Here is a 13,281-nt window from a genome sequence, read left to right on the forward strand (position 1 = left end):
TTTTTTCATGTATACGAAACAACGTAATATCAAATGTAATAAAAATATATATATAGTGGAAAGTGAAATGTTTTATTTGTGTGTGTGTGTTTTGTGTTCGTTTCATACACCTCAATATGTTAGGATTTTAAAATTTTTTATAAGAAAAAAATCCTAACATATTTTTTCCTCGTATATTATAAGTGATACGTATAATAATAATCATAATGAATTCAAATTCTTGAAATGAATGTTAAAATAAAAATTAGTATTTGAAATTATTATTATTATACAACTTTGTCTTAAGTATGATAAGACTTTTTTTAATTTTTAAAAAAGGAACTAAAATAATTAATATTAAAATTTTAAAAAACAAAAGTCCTATCATAATAATAATAATAATATTGAATTCACATACTTGATTTAATTTACGAAAGAATAACTGATTAAGTATTTGAATTCATTATTATTATTATGTAGTTATATGATTACATCATTGAATTAAAAATCAGTTTTAGAATCTTTTTTTTTAATTCACTATGAAATTCTTTAATTCAATGACTTAAAAACATGTTTTATGATATGTGTATTTAATTACATAGCTGACATAAAACATATTTATTTATTAGGAAACGGAGAAAATAAGAAATAAAACATTTGTTTTCAAAGAGAAAAAATAATACAAAGTGTTTATTGTTGATGAAACTATTTACACAATTAAAACGACGGTAAGTATAGTACATTTTAAAAGAACGTTAGATTTTGTTTCCACTGTCCATGTGTTGATAACTTCACAACTGCCATATACTGTTCACTGATGATACTACTGCTGTTGATGTTGGTGATGAAACGTAGATACAAGTCAATCTGAACATTGAAGATGATGTCCATACACACGATGACGATCTTTTACTCTCTGAAATGAAAAAAAAATTGAAAAACAAACTTAAAATTTATTTTATCTATAATCATGAACAAATAATAATACATACAAACACATTATAATAAAGAAGAAGAAGAAATGGCTACCTGCAATAATATGAAAAGAAAGTAATCAAAACAAACGAAGAAGAAGAAGAATGAAGACATGATTACCTGTAAAAGTAAATACAGCAAACGACGATCATTTTTTTCTGGAGTTGATGAGAAAGTGTAATGAAATTCATTTAAGGACTTTCCTTTAGCTTTGAAGCATAGGAAAAGATATGAATAATGCCCACATAAGGATGATTTTACACTTTGAATTTGTTTATTATTAAATGTATAAGAAGTGGAATTTCTACGTAGAAATTGAATATGATGCATTACATATGGAGGAAATCCAAATGTATCGAAGTAGTGGGCACGGCCATCAGTATGAATATATACGGAAATCCAGTGTGTGCCAAGTTTGTTCGAGGGATCTGTATTTATGATGATAGCTGCAGGTAGTGGAACATGTGCTGGTAATTCATTGGCTGCATATACGCCAACGAAATGATTGTGAAATAAAGAATTTGTTTGCAAAGCATTCAATAAATCTAGTGTAGAGGACATCATGTATAAAAATGCAGACATGTACATATATGATATGATATTTAAATAACGTACCTTTAAAAATCCATGATGATGTTCCTCTGATGATCCACTTCTAAGAGAGATTGGAATTCTCCATACACAATGCAGGAGATAGGTGCTGGTAGAGGCTTCGTAAAATGAACTTCCAGACGAACACACCCATGACGTATAAGATTCCAATGCTGCACAGCGCTGGCTTCTCCATCTTGAGTAATGTCGAAAACAAAGATAGTGTATCCTTGTGGAAAGTCAAGGCGAGGAATATTGTTGCCATGATTGGAAAAGTGAATGCCTGATCCACAGAATAAGGTATGATATGAGGAAACATAGAGGTTGTTTTCGAAAATTGGTTGTAATGGTTTTGAAGGTCACAAATACTTCGAATCACAAGAATATGATCATTCTTTCTTCATACGAATATTTATAAAGGGCCTTATTACATTTCTCTTCTTCTTTTGTTGGAAGTAGTGTAGCCATATGGAAGAGTATCATATGAATCTGGTATTCTACGTCGTTTAATATAATTTATCTTATAAATTTTTGTTTCGGGCATGCTGACGATAGTATGGTCTTTCCTGCGGCAAATTTTTTTCTCATTGGTAATTTTAACTTCCGTGGGACGAGATTCTTCCTCTTCTTCTGCATCCTCTTCATGATCTACTATCATTTTCTTCATTACATCAAAATTTAGGTGTTTTGAAGATTCATAGTTTAATGAAAAGCCCCGTATCTTGCATACTTGAAACTCCTTCTGCGTGCTGGGATCAAAAATACGTAAACTGTAATTCTTCGGGCCCGCCGATACATATTCTGAAATATAGGCTTCTTTACCATATTCGAGGACTTCATTTGTTAAATCGCCTAAAAAGTCACCAGTTGGAATTGTACTTTCACCAGGTTTTTGCGTATAAATGACGGAATCAGTATCAAAATATAATACTCTTTCTTGTAGTTGATCTAAATATTTGTACAATTCTAATCTTGCTTGTGCTGTTGTGTATGCGGCTATGACAACATTTACTGTTGGTAGTGAAACAGGAACGTCATCGGTGTATTGCCAATATACATATAACATGTCATCATTTACTGGGAATATTTGATGAACATCTATATCATGAGATGATAATTTCTCATATAATTCCTTGGGTTCATTAATAATGCTGACATGACCCATGTTCTCACGTTGACCAAATTTTCCCCAAAATGAATTTAGCATTAATTTAGCTAAACTTCTAAGTGCTGGATTATGTTTAATTTTGTTCTCATCTAGACGTATTCCTTCCTTTTCATAAAATTGATGAATGTACTTCTTCTTTAATTCATCTGTTTCACACCATGATGGCCATCCACTTGCTTCTGTTTTTGCTTTCAGGAAGGTGTTTATGTATTCTGCAAATAAGCCACCACTTTTTGTTTTTTCATCATATTGAACAACGTCATATGCCCATATTTCATGAATATCTATTATTTTGTATCCTTTTTCTAATGCCTTTCTTACTTCATCTGCTACCCATGTTCCATGTAGAACTCGGTCTTCATCGTTGTGATTACAAGGTGCTTGGTTTAATTCATCACAACATGTACGGCAGAGTGGAAACATCAATCTATCATTTGATTTATAAGGGAGTACAGGATGAAACAGTTGTTTTGGAGGCAAAATACTGAGCTTAACTAATCCTTCTACTTCTTCAATGGTGGGAATATTTGAATCTCCAGGCAGGTAGATAGTAGGATGACGAATTGGAAACTTCTTAGTCTTAGAGATAAATGGGTACAAGGAAATAACATCTTTGTATTTTATGGTCTCTCCTTCAGATTCTTGTGCTTTATGATACAAACGTATGGCATTCACACGTCCTCCATAAAAAGCGTCACGAGGTTTTAATGGTGTTTTCTTTGTATACGGATGATTACTAACATACTTCTTCATCTCTTCATTTCCTGCCAATTGTTTTTTAAATTCACAACCCCATATTTCATGCACTTCACAGCCAAAATCTTTTAATTTTTGGATTTTCTTCTTTGTTGCTTCATATCGAAATTCCATGGTATCTGTAGTATTGTTATAGATGGGTTTATCTCTGTCGTTAGGGTAGCAGTAGATACAACCATGTGTGAAATCGCCTTCATACTCCCAGACGTGTATTCTTCCTGTATTGGGATCTGTCCATACACCATCTACTTTCATTGATGCTATTCGTTTTTCCTTACTACGTGCAGCATTGGTAATTTGGATGTTTCTGGTTTTTTCTTCCCAAGCTATCCATTGTACTGCTTCAACTGATTGTACATCTCTCCATCGATATCCGTTCTTTGGTATGATACCAATTGTATTTTCCTTTAAGAAATTTCTACGATATACCAAATTACATGCACTAGCAATTGTAATACATTCAAGTAAAGGATTGACATTAGTTTCAGATTCAAATGTATTCATAAAGGAAATACAGGCTTGACGTAATACCTCGACATCCTGTACACAATACTTGATGAGTTCTTCTTTCATTTTAAAGGTGTCGTTTTGATGTTCGGTATACCATTGGAGAAACTTGCGTCTTTCGTCTACTTTCATAGTATCTGCTCCATAATATTTAATGTCTGGAAGCGGCCCTTCATAGGTTTGGTTCTCACGTCGATTAAAGAAGTGTGGGAAATATCCTTTGCACGATTGAAGCCCAAATGCACCACTTAATTTACTTAAGGGCATAGGAAGAAAGCTTAGTGAATCGATGAAGGTTACGTTTCCTATTTTAAGAGAGAGAATTTTTGCTCCATTCATGATTACTTCTGGAGTCCAATTCATCTTCTCAACCATGGTCTTAATGATGAAATGTGCGTCATATCCCTTTGAGTTATGGGCAACACAGATTACTGATTTAATGTTTGGTCGACGTTGTTGAAGATGTTTTAGAAAATCTTCTATTACATTTTCTCCGTCAAAAATATTTTCTCGCTTTCCACAAATGACACAATCATTCTTGATGTTGTTATCTTCATAACATTGGTAACATACATGTTGACTAACCAAGACATTAGGTATGTGTTCATATATGTTTGCGTCCTCCTCTTCTATTTTCGTATCTTGTGTGCATTCAATATCATAAAACAGAATCATAGCTTTCTTCTCCATGATGATTTTTTCATTGGCTTTTTTCGATTTTCTTCTTTCATTCACTTTCATGAAACATTCATGATTGGGTGGTACTATATCATAGCAAATGTTGCAATAAGTTTCTCCACATACGTGAGAACGTTTTTCTTTCACTACATAAATTTTCAAACACTGGGCACAACATTTCACAATGGAACATAAAGGCTTTCCATTTTGATACGACGCTGACTTGTGATAGTCATAGCATGACTGGCCATAAAATTCTCGATTACAATCATTGCATGTAATATGGGGTTCTTTAAAATCACATGGTGGCTTCTGATGACAACGAAAACATACAGCTGTACAATGTTTCAAATGTTCATGCTTTTTTTCATATTTCTTATGACAGCTTTCGCAATAAAAATTACAGCTAAAACATGCTGTCAAGCTTTCAATGACGTTGTAGTGGTTATCTATAAACAGTAAATTTAAAGCAGTTCTCTCGTTATCACTTGGTGGTGCTTCAAACATAACATCACTTCCTGAAAATCCCCTATACACTGTGATTTTATAATCCTTTAAATATTCCTGAAATTTACGAATTTCAGGAATTCCACCACCATGACTAAGATCTACATCGGCAGCTTCACACAGTTCTTCTGCTTCTTTTTCTATGATATATTTACTTTGAGTTTTTACATATCTATTATATTCAGTTTGATTTCTTCCCTTGTATTTTTTCAGTCCTATGGCAACGACGATTGCATGTGCTAAACATCTTGTGCCTTTATTCTTAATTGTGATAATACCACGTTTTGCCTTTACATATTCTTCAGTATTCAAAATATGTTGTTTCAAAGGACCTTGTCCTCTTGGCATACGTACATGATGAAAATTCACGATGCAATCTTCATTTATAAGAAAAGCCGCATTACTTTGCAGTACTTTCTCATAACTTATCCATAGAACTTCTGCTGAAAGATTTCTTGCTTCTCTGAATGACAACCAAAATGGACGATGTCCTTCTCTCTCGTTTGTGATTGTTATTCCTACGTAATCATGCTGGTCCACATTACGTAGTAAATAATCTATTAGTGCCCGTAGACTTGCTTCAATTGCCGTAAAAGGGTTTTCATCTGCACGCACGGGGGCTAGACGGAATCGTAGCATTCTACCCTCCATATTGTATCTTCTGTATTGTCTTCTTCGTTCTTCTATTATATGAAATCTATTGTGTCCATCATTACGGTTGTTATTTCCGAATCCTACTTGTATATTTGAATTTCGTTGTGCTTGAAATACGGCTAGCAATTCGTCCATTCTTTTTTCTATATCGTCTAAATCGACTTCCATTTCTTCGTGTTCTGCACTAGCCTCTGCTAATATTTCCATAATTGAGGGATATATTACTTCTTCTTCTTCTTCTTTTCTGGGGTCGGGAAACAAATTGTTAATCCAATTTTCTAGTTCATTCGTGTAAAACTTATCATCTTCTTCTTCTATCTTCATCTCTTCCTTATTGTAATCCTCTCCTATTATTTGGGAAAACGTGAGATTTAGCAGCTCTTCTTCATTTCTCCTTTCTTCGACGTCTTCTTCTGTTCCTTCTTGTAACCACTTTATAATTTCTTTAATACGGCCTGATGCTTCTTCTGTTATCGTTCTATTGCTAGCACTGTTCAATATTTGTAATAGTTCTTCTTCATCATATTCTTCTTTTTCTACTGGAATTTGAATTTCAATAGTTTCTCTTTCTTCTTCTTCTTCTTCTGTTGCTGCTTCTTCTATTCTTTCTTCTTCTCCGTCTTCTTCTTCTTGCATTTTTTCATGATGATCTATTTCCATTTCTTCTTTTGCGTCTTCTTCTTCTTCTTCTTCTTCTTGCATTTCTTCTTCTTCTTCTTCTTCTATCCCGATTATGGCATTTATTTCACTTAAAAGAACTTGCGTTTCGTTATTTACGCCCATTACCTCTTCTTCTTCTTCTTCAATGTCATTAATGAAGACCGTAATCTCCTTCAGTAAATCTTGCGTACTCTCTTTTGCCATTTTTCTTCCTCAGATGTATATATACGTAATGCAATATATGTAAATGGTATATGTGATAGTATATGAATATGATATATAATAGGATATATAAATCTTATTTAAATGGAATATATATATGTATATAAATATTTTGAAAGGGTATATAAGCGTTTAAAAGAATATACGAGTAAGTAAAATGTGATATATATAAGTAATTAAAAAGGAATAATAATAATAATATCAACGGGAATAGGGAAAAGGATTACACTTATCTTTATTTGTATGCAACCTAAAATAAAAAAGAAATGAATTTTGTTACTTATAAATCAATATATATTAGATATATAAATATATACTATATAAGACAGAACTTTATAATGTCAATGAAATAATCTCTCATCATACCTTTTAAATATTTTTAACTTTTCTTCCTATTCCATGGGATGAAGAGTGAAACAAATGTATGCTCACAATCTCTTTCAAATGTATTGACTAATGAAGATATGTAGATTACACGGTCTTTTATACTTATTCTGTTTTAGAATTTTATCGTTAATTTTAGTGAACGCGAAATCCGTATTTCCTCCTCCTCCTCCTCTCTACACTTCTTTCTTTTATACTGTCATTAATTTTAGCAACCACAAATTCAATGCTATCTTCTTTACAACTTAACGAAAAGATGCTATTGACTTTCCCCGGAAAACCGTTCCTACATGTGTCTTATTCATATGCTCCCCTTAACGTGTGAATGAGGGATGGAAGACATTTTAAACTAAAAGATTTCATCTCTTTTTCTTACGTGATACAGCGTTCATCTTTAGTGCACGGGAAGTCACAGATTGGAATCCTGTCACGATATGGAATCAACACTAGGAAAACTATGGAATCCATACTAATATTGTTTATTTTATATTATTTTTTACGTGTAAGAATACCACCCCCGTGAGCCCACAACTTTTTACCCCTTAGATGTCATGTTACTGATTTCAAAGTGACTTTATTGAATACAACACCTTCGAAAACTATAGAATCGATACTAATGTTGTTTATTTTACGTGTATGAATATCACCCCGGGAGCTCAACACTTTTTACCCCTTAGATGTCACGTTACTGATTTCAAAGTGTCTTTATTGAATACAACATCTTCGAAAACTATGGAATCGAAACTAATACTGTTTATTTTAAATTATTTTTACGTGTATGAATATCACCCCCGTGAGCTCACCACTTTTTTACCCCTTAGATGTCATGTTACTATTTTCAAAGTGTCTTTATTGAATACAACACCTTCGAAAACTATGGAATCGGTACTAATATTGTTTATTTTAAAATATTTTATGTGTATGAATATTACCCCCCTAGGGAGACCCCGTGAGCTCACCACTTTTTTACCCCTTAGATGTCATGTTACTATTTTCAAAGTGTCTTTATTGAATACAGCACCTTCGAAAACTATGGAATCGGTACTAATATTGTTTATTTTAAAATATTTTACGTGTATGAATATTACCCCACAGGGAGCCCCTCGACAACTGAACTTTATGCTAGATAATATTATTACACGAGTACTGTACTTTGATCTAAGGGGACTCGGTGAATCAATGGTAAAGTGTTCACTTGTGATGCGATAGGGGACCTTGGTGATTTAGTGTTCACGTCTCATATAGCCTCGCTGCTGAAAGGGACGCTATGACAATATAGATGAAAGTATTTTTACAAGTACTAGGGGGGTCTCGGTGAATCATTGGTAAAGCGTTCACTTGTGATGCGATAGGGGTCCTTGGTGATTTAGTGTCCACGTCTCATATAGCCTCGCTGCTGAAAGGGACGCTATGACAATATAGATGAAAGTATTTTACAAGTACTTATTGTCTTTTCGAATGCAAAATAATACGCGTTCAATACTACACAGAGGTTTGTAGTGTTTGAGCCCCCGTCGCCCAAAGCTTGGACCTCTCCCAACAAAAAATTTCTTAATGCACGCCTGTGTACATAGCTAGTATACGAATTCTATGACGGGATTCTGAGCATTTTACAAGAAATTGATGATAATAATAGGGAATATTTTAACTACTTTCGTCCTTTTAAAGTAATATCACATACAGCTTAGACTATAATATGAAGAAAACTGTATAAAGTTCAACTATTAGAAGATAAATAATTACAAAATTTCTCCCATCCCGGTGGATTTGTGTGTTTCCGGGGTCGCGACACATCAGAAATTAAATCTACAATGTGAGATCCTTCTAGTTTATCACCTCTGATGTAAACAGTTCCTTTATTATCCCACGTGATATTATCATCATGTTTCATTCTATGTAGTAGTAATTCAGCTCTTTTACGAAACATTTTGGGTATGGATAGTAAAAAGTGAACTAGATATTTTTTCTACAAAACCAACGCAAACCAGTATGTTGGATAATCATGTTGTTACATACAAACCAATCAGTTCACTAGCTGATAATGCTCCTATAGAGTTTGTCATCCCAGGAACAAGTGATGAATACATAGATCTACCAGATACTCTTCTTTACATCGAAGCTCAAATCGTTAAGCCTGATGGATCAGCATTTGGTGAAAGTGATAAAGCTGGGGGGGGGGGTGATATTCATACACGTAAAAATAATTTAAAATAAACAGTATTAGTTTTGCGTTTCGTTATTTACGCCCATTACCTCTTCTTCTTCTTCTTCAATGTCATTAATGAAGACCGTAATCTCCTTCAGTAAATCTTGCGTACTCTCTTTTGCCATTTTTCTTCCTCAGATGTATATATACGTAATGCAATATATGTAAATGGTATATGTAATAGTATATGAATATGATATATAATAGGATATATAAATCTTATTTAAATGGAATATATATATGTATATAAATATTTTGAAAGGGTATATAAGCGTTTAAAAGAATATACGAGTAAGTAAAATGTGATATATATAAGTAATTAAAAAGGAATAATAATAATAATATCAACGGGAATAGGGAAAAGGATTACACTTATCTTTATTTGTATGCAACCTAAAATAAAAAAGAAATGAATTTTGTTACTTATAAATCAATATATATTAGATATATAAATATATACTATATAAGACAGAACTTTATAATGTCAATGAAATAATCTCTCATCATACCTTTTAAATATTTTTAACTTTTCTTCCTATTCCATGGGATGAAGAGTGAAACAAATGTATGCTCACAATCTCTTTCAAATGTATTGACTAATGAAGATATGTAGATTACACGGTCTTTTATACTTATTCTGTTTTAGAATTTTATCGTTAATTTTAGTGAACGCGAAATCCGTATTTCCTCCTCCTCCTCCTCTCTACACTTCTTTCTTTTATACTGTCATTAATTTTAGCGACCACAAATTCAATGCTATCTTCTTTACAACTTAACGAAAAGATGCTATTGACTTTCCCCGGAAAACCGTTCCTACATGTGTCTTATTCATATGCTCCCCTTAACGTGTGAATGAGGGATGGAAGACATTTTAAACTAAAAGATTTCATCTCTTTTTCTTACGTGATACAGCGTTCATCTTTAGTGCACGGGAAGTCACAGATTGGAATCCTGTCACGATATGGAATCAACACTAGGAAAACTATGGAATCCATACTAATATTGTTTATTTTATATTATTTTTTACGTGTAAGAATACCACCCCCGTGAGCCCACAACTTTTTACCCCTTAGATGTCATGTTACTGATTTCAAAGTGACTTTATTGAATACAACACCTTCGAAAACTATAGAATCGATACTAATGTTGTTTATTTTACGTGTATGAATATCACCCCGGGAGCTCAACACTTTTTACCCCTTAGATGTCACGTTACTGATTTCAAAGTGTCTTTATTGAATACAACATCTTCGAAAACTATGGAATCGAAACTAATACTGTTTATTTTAAATTATTTTTACGTGTATGAATATCACCCCCCGTGAGCTCACCACTTTTTTACCCCTTAGATGTCATGTTACTATTTTCAAAGTGTCTTTATTGAATACAACACCTTCGAAAACTATGGAATCGGTACTAATATTGTTTATTTTAAAATATTTTATGTGTATGAATATTACCCCCCCTAGGGAGACCCCGTGAGCTCACCACTTTTTTACCCCTTAGATGTCATGTTACTATTTTCAAAGTGTCTTTATTGAATACAGCACCTTCGAAAACTATGGAATCGGTACTAATATTGTTTATTTTAAAATATTTTACGTGTATGAATATTACCCCACAGGGAGCCCCTCGACAACTGAACTTTATGCTAGATAATATTATTACATGAGTACTGTACTTTGATCTAAGGGGACTCGGTGAATCAATGGTAAAGTGTTCACTTGTGATGCGATAGGGGACCTTGGTGATTTAGTGTTCACGTCTCATATAGCCTCGCTGCTGAAAGGGACGCTATGACAATATAGATGAAAGTATTTTTACAAGTACTAGGGGGGTCTCGGTGAATCATTGGTAAAGCGTTCACTTGTGATGCGATAGGGGTCCTTGGTGATTTAGTGTCCACGTCTCATATAGCCTCGCTGTTGAAAGGGACGCTATGACAATATAGATGAAAGTATTTTACAAGTACTTATTGTCTTTTCGAATGCAAAATAATACGCGTTCAATACTACACAGAGGTTTGTAGTGTTTGAGCCCCCGTCGCCCAAAGCTTGGACCTCTCCCAACAAAAAATTTCTTAATGCACGCCTGTGTACATAGCTAGTATACGAATTCTATGACGGGATTCTGAGCATTTTACAAGAAATTGATGATAATAATAGGGAATATTTTAACTACTTTCGTCCTTTTAAAGTAATATCACATACAGCTTAGACTATAATATGAAGAAAACTGTATAAAGTTCAACTTCCTAGATCCACTTAAAGAAATGAAGAAATGTTCTCTTATTTGAGAATAGTCAATTGTTTTAACTTGAAGATTTGTGCCCCATGATGAAATCGTGGGGTTCTGTGCATCAGTGGTAAAGCGTTCACCTTCTGTGATTGGGGTCTCTGGTTCAATCCTAACTTTCGTCGTGTGAACTTTGTGATGCATATAGCCTCGCTGCTGAACGGAACGTTAAACTCAAAAATCAATCAACATCATATGACATAGGTAACGACATCCGAGATGTATAAGCAATACTAGTTTTGTAAAGTTTTAGATCTCAAACACTGTTTTAATATTACCTAAAACAAACACACATACATATCTTCGCTTCGTGTTGTCTGAAACCATGACCTAAGATAATGTTGACGCGATAGCTGGAGAACAACATTGAAATGCAAAACATGTTCTGTTATCTTATTTTTCTGCTCTTTGCAAGTAGATAGTGCAGATACAGAAACTCTCTCTCAGTTCGTTGACTTGTGTATGTGTTTTTAACGTTAGATTTCACTCTTATTAACATTAGAAAATTATGAAATTAACTTCAGTGCCTCAGTGGTAGAGTGTTCACCTCTGGTGCATGAGGTCCCGTGTTCAAATCACGTCTTTTTTTTTCTATATACTTGTCATTAATTTTAGCGACCACAAATTCCCTGCTGCCTTTACAACTTAACGAAAAGATGCTATTGACTGTCCCCGGAAAACCGTCCTTATCATTTCATTTTACGTTCCAGAGGGCACGGTGGCTCAGTGGTAGAGCGTTCACCTCAAGTGCTTGGGTCCCTGATTCGATCCCAGTTCGTGCCCTATGAACTTTGTGGTGGACAAACATCATATGCGTGGATTTCCCTTCGGAGTTCATCAGTTTCCTTCCACTTTCTTCATTACATCATTTCATTCATTTTTTCATTATCACCTCACCTTCATTAGCCTAGTAGACGTAACCGTAGGACGTAAAATTCGATGGACAAACACCGTGTACGTGAATTTAATGCAACATTTCATTCATTCATTTCTCATTACCATCGTCCCGGCTGGAGCTCATGTGATTCGGATTCCACGTTAATCAGTAGGTCCACGTCTCATATAGCCTCGCAGCTGAAAGGGACGCTAAACTAAAATCAACTCAACTCATCAACTCATCATCACCGCCTGCATTAGCATAGCCGACATAACTGTAAGACGTAAAACTTAGTGGTTCAGATTCCACGTTAATCAGTAGGTCCACGTCTCATATAGCCTCGCTGCTGAAAGGGACGCTGAACTAAAATCAACTCAACTCATCACCATCGCCTCCATTAGCATAGCCGACATAGAAAGACAGACAGACCTTGTTGGCTTTATTGTTGGACGTAAATCTCTTCATTGTTTAAAAGATTTCATTTACAGACAGAAAGACAGACGTATACATCATATTATCAAAATTAAAATACCAAGTCTACAGACACTTCTTGCGACAATTGCAATGCGAACCAGAAAACATTCAAGAATTCCATCTTATCATTTTTCTTAGAAGCATCATAGAAGTTCGCTTATGTGTTTTTAACTAGGGCAGTCTTGTTATCTCGTTGTAGTACGTATCATCAAAACATTTGACAATGGCATCTTATCTGTTGCTTTTGAAACTAAACCATTTTAAGATGTAGTTCAATGTACTAGCAAAACAGAGGAAGAAAGAGACTAACAAAACAGACATTCACATATGTGTCTGTGTGTTTTTTTT

At 33.9% G+C, this 13,281-nt stretch overlaps 2 protein-coding genes across 3 annotated transcripts in view; one reads left to right on the forward strand and one right to left on the reverse strand.

The window, feature by feature from the left end:
- Positions 1-13,281, forward strand: part of LOC145683502 (ABC transporter G family member 23-like) — a 259,118-nt gene that overhangs the window by 96,721 nt on the left and 149,116 nt on the right. The window lies entirely within an intron of this gene.
- On the reverse strand, positions 674-6,598 carry LOC145683600 (uncharacterized). Its single transcript, XM_081754941.1, has 2 exons — positions 1,570-6,598; positions 674-895 (listed from the first exon to the last, which is right to left on the reverse strand). The coding sequence occupies exon 1, from the start codon at positions 6,596-6,598 to the stop codon at positions 1,973-1,975; it is 4,626 nt and encodes a 1,541-aa protein (XP_081611067.1). The 3' UTR covers positions 674-895; positions 1,570-1,972.

Source organism: Thermobia domestica, chromosome 4 (assembly GCF_964235325.1).
Source record: "Thermobia domestica chromosome 4, izTheDome1.hap1.1, whole genome shotgun sequence".
Classification (NCBI taxonomy): Eukaryota; Metazoa; Arthropoda; class Insecta; order Zygentoma; family Lepismatidae; genus Thermobia; species Thermobia domestica.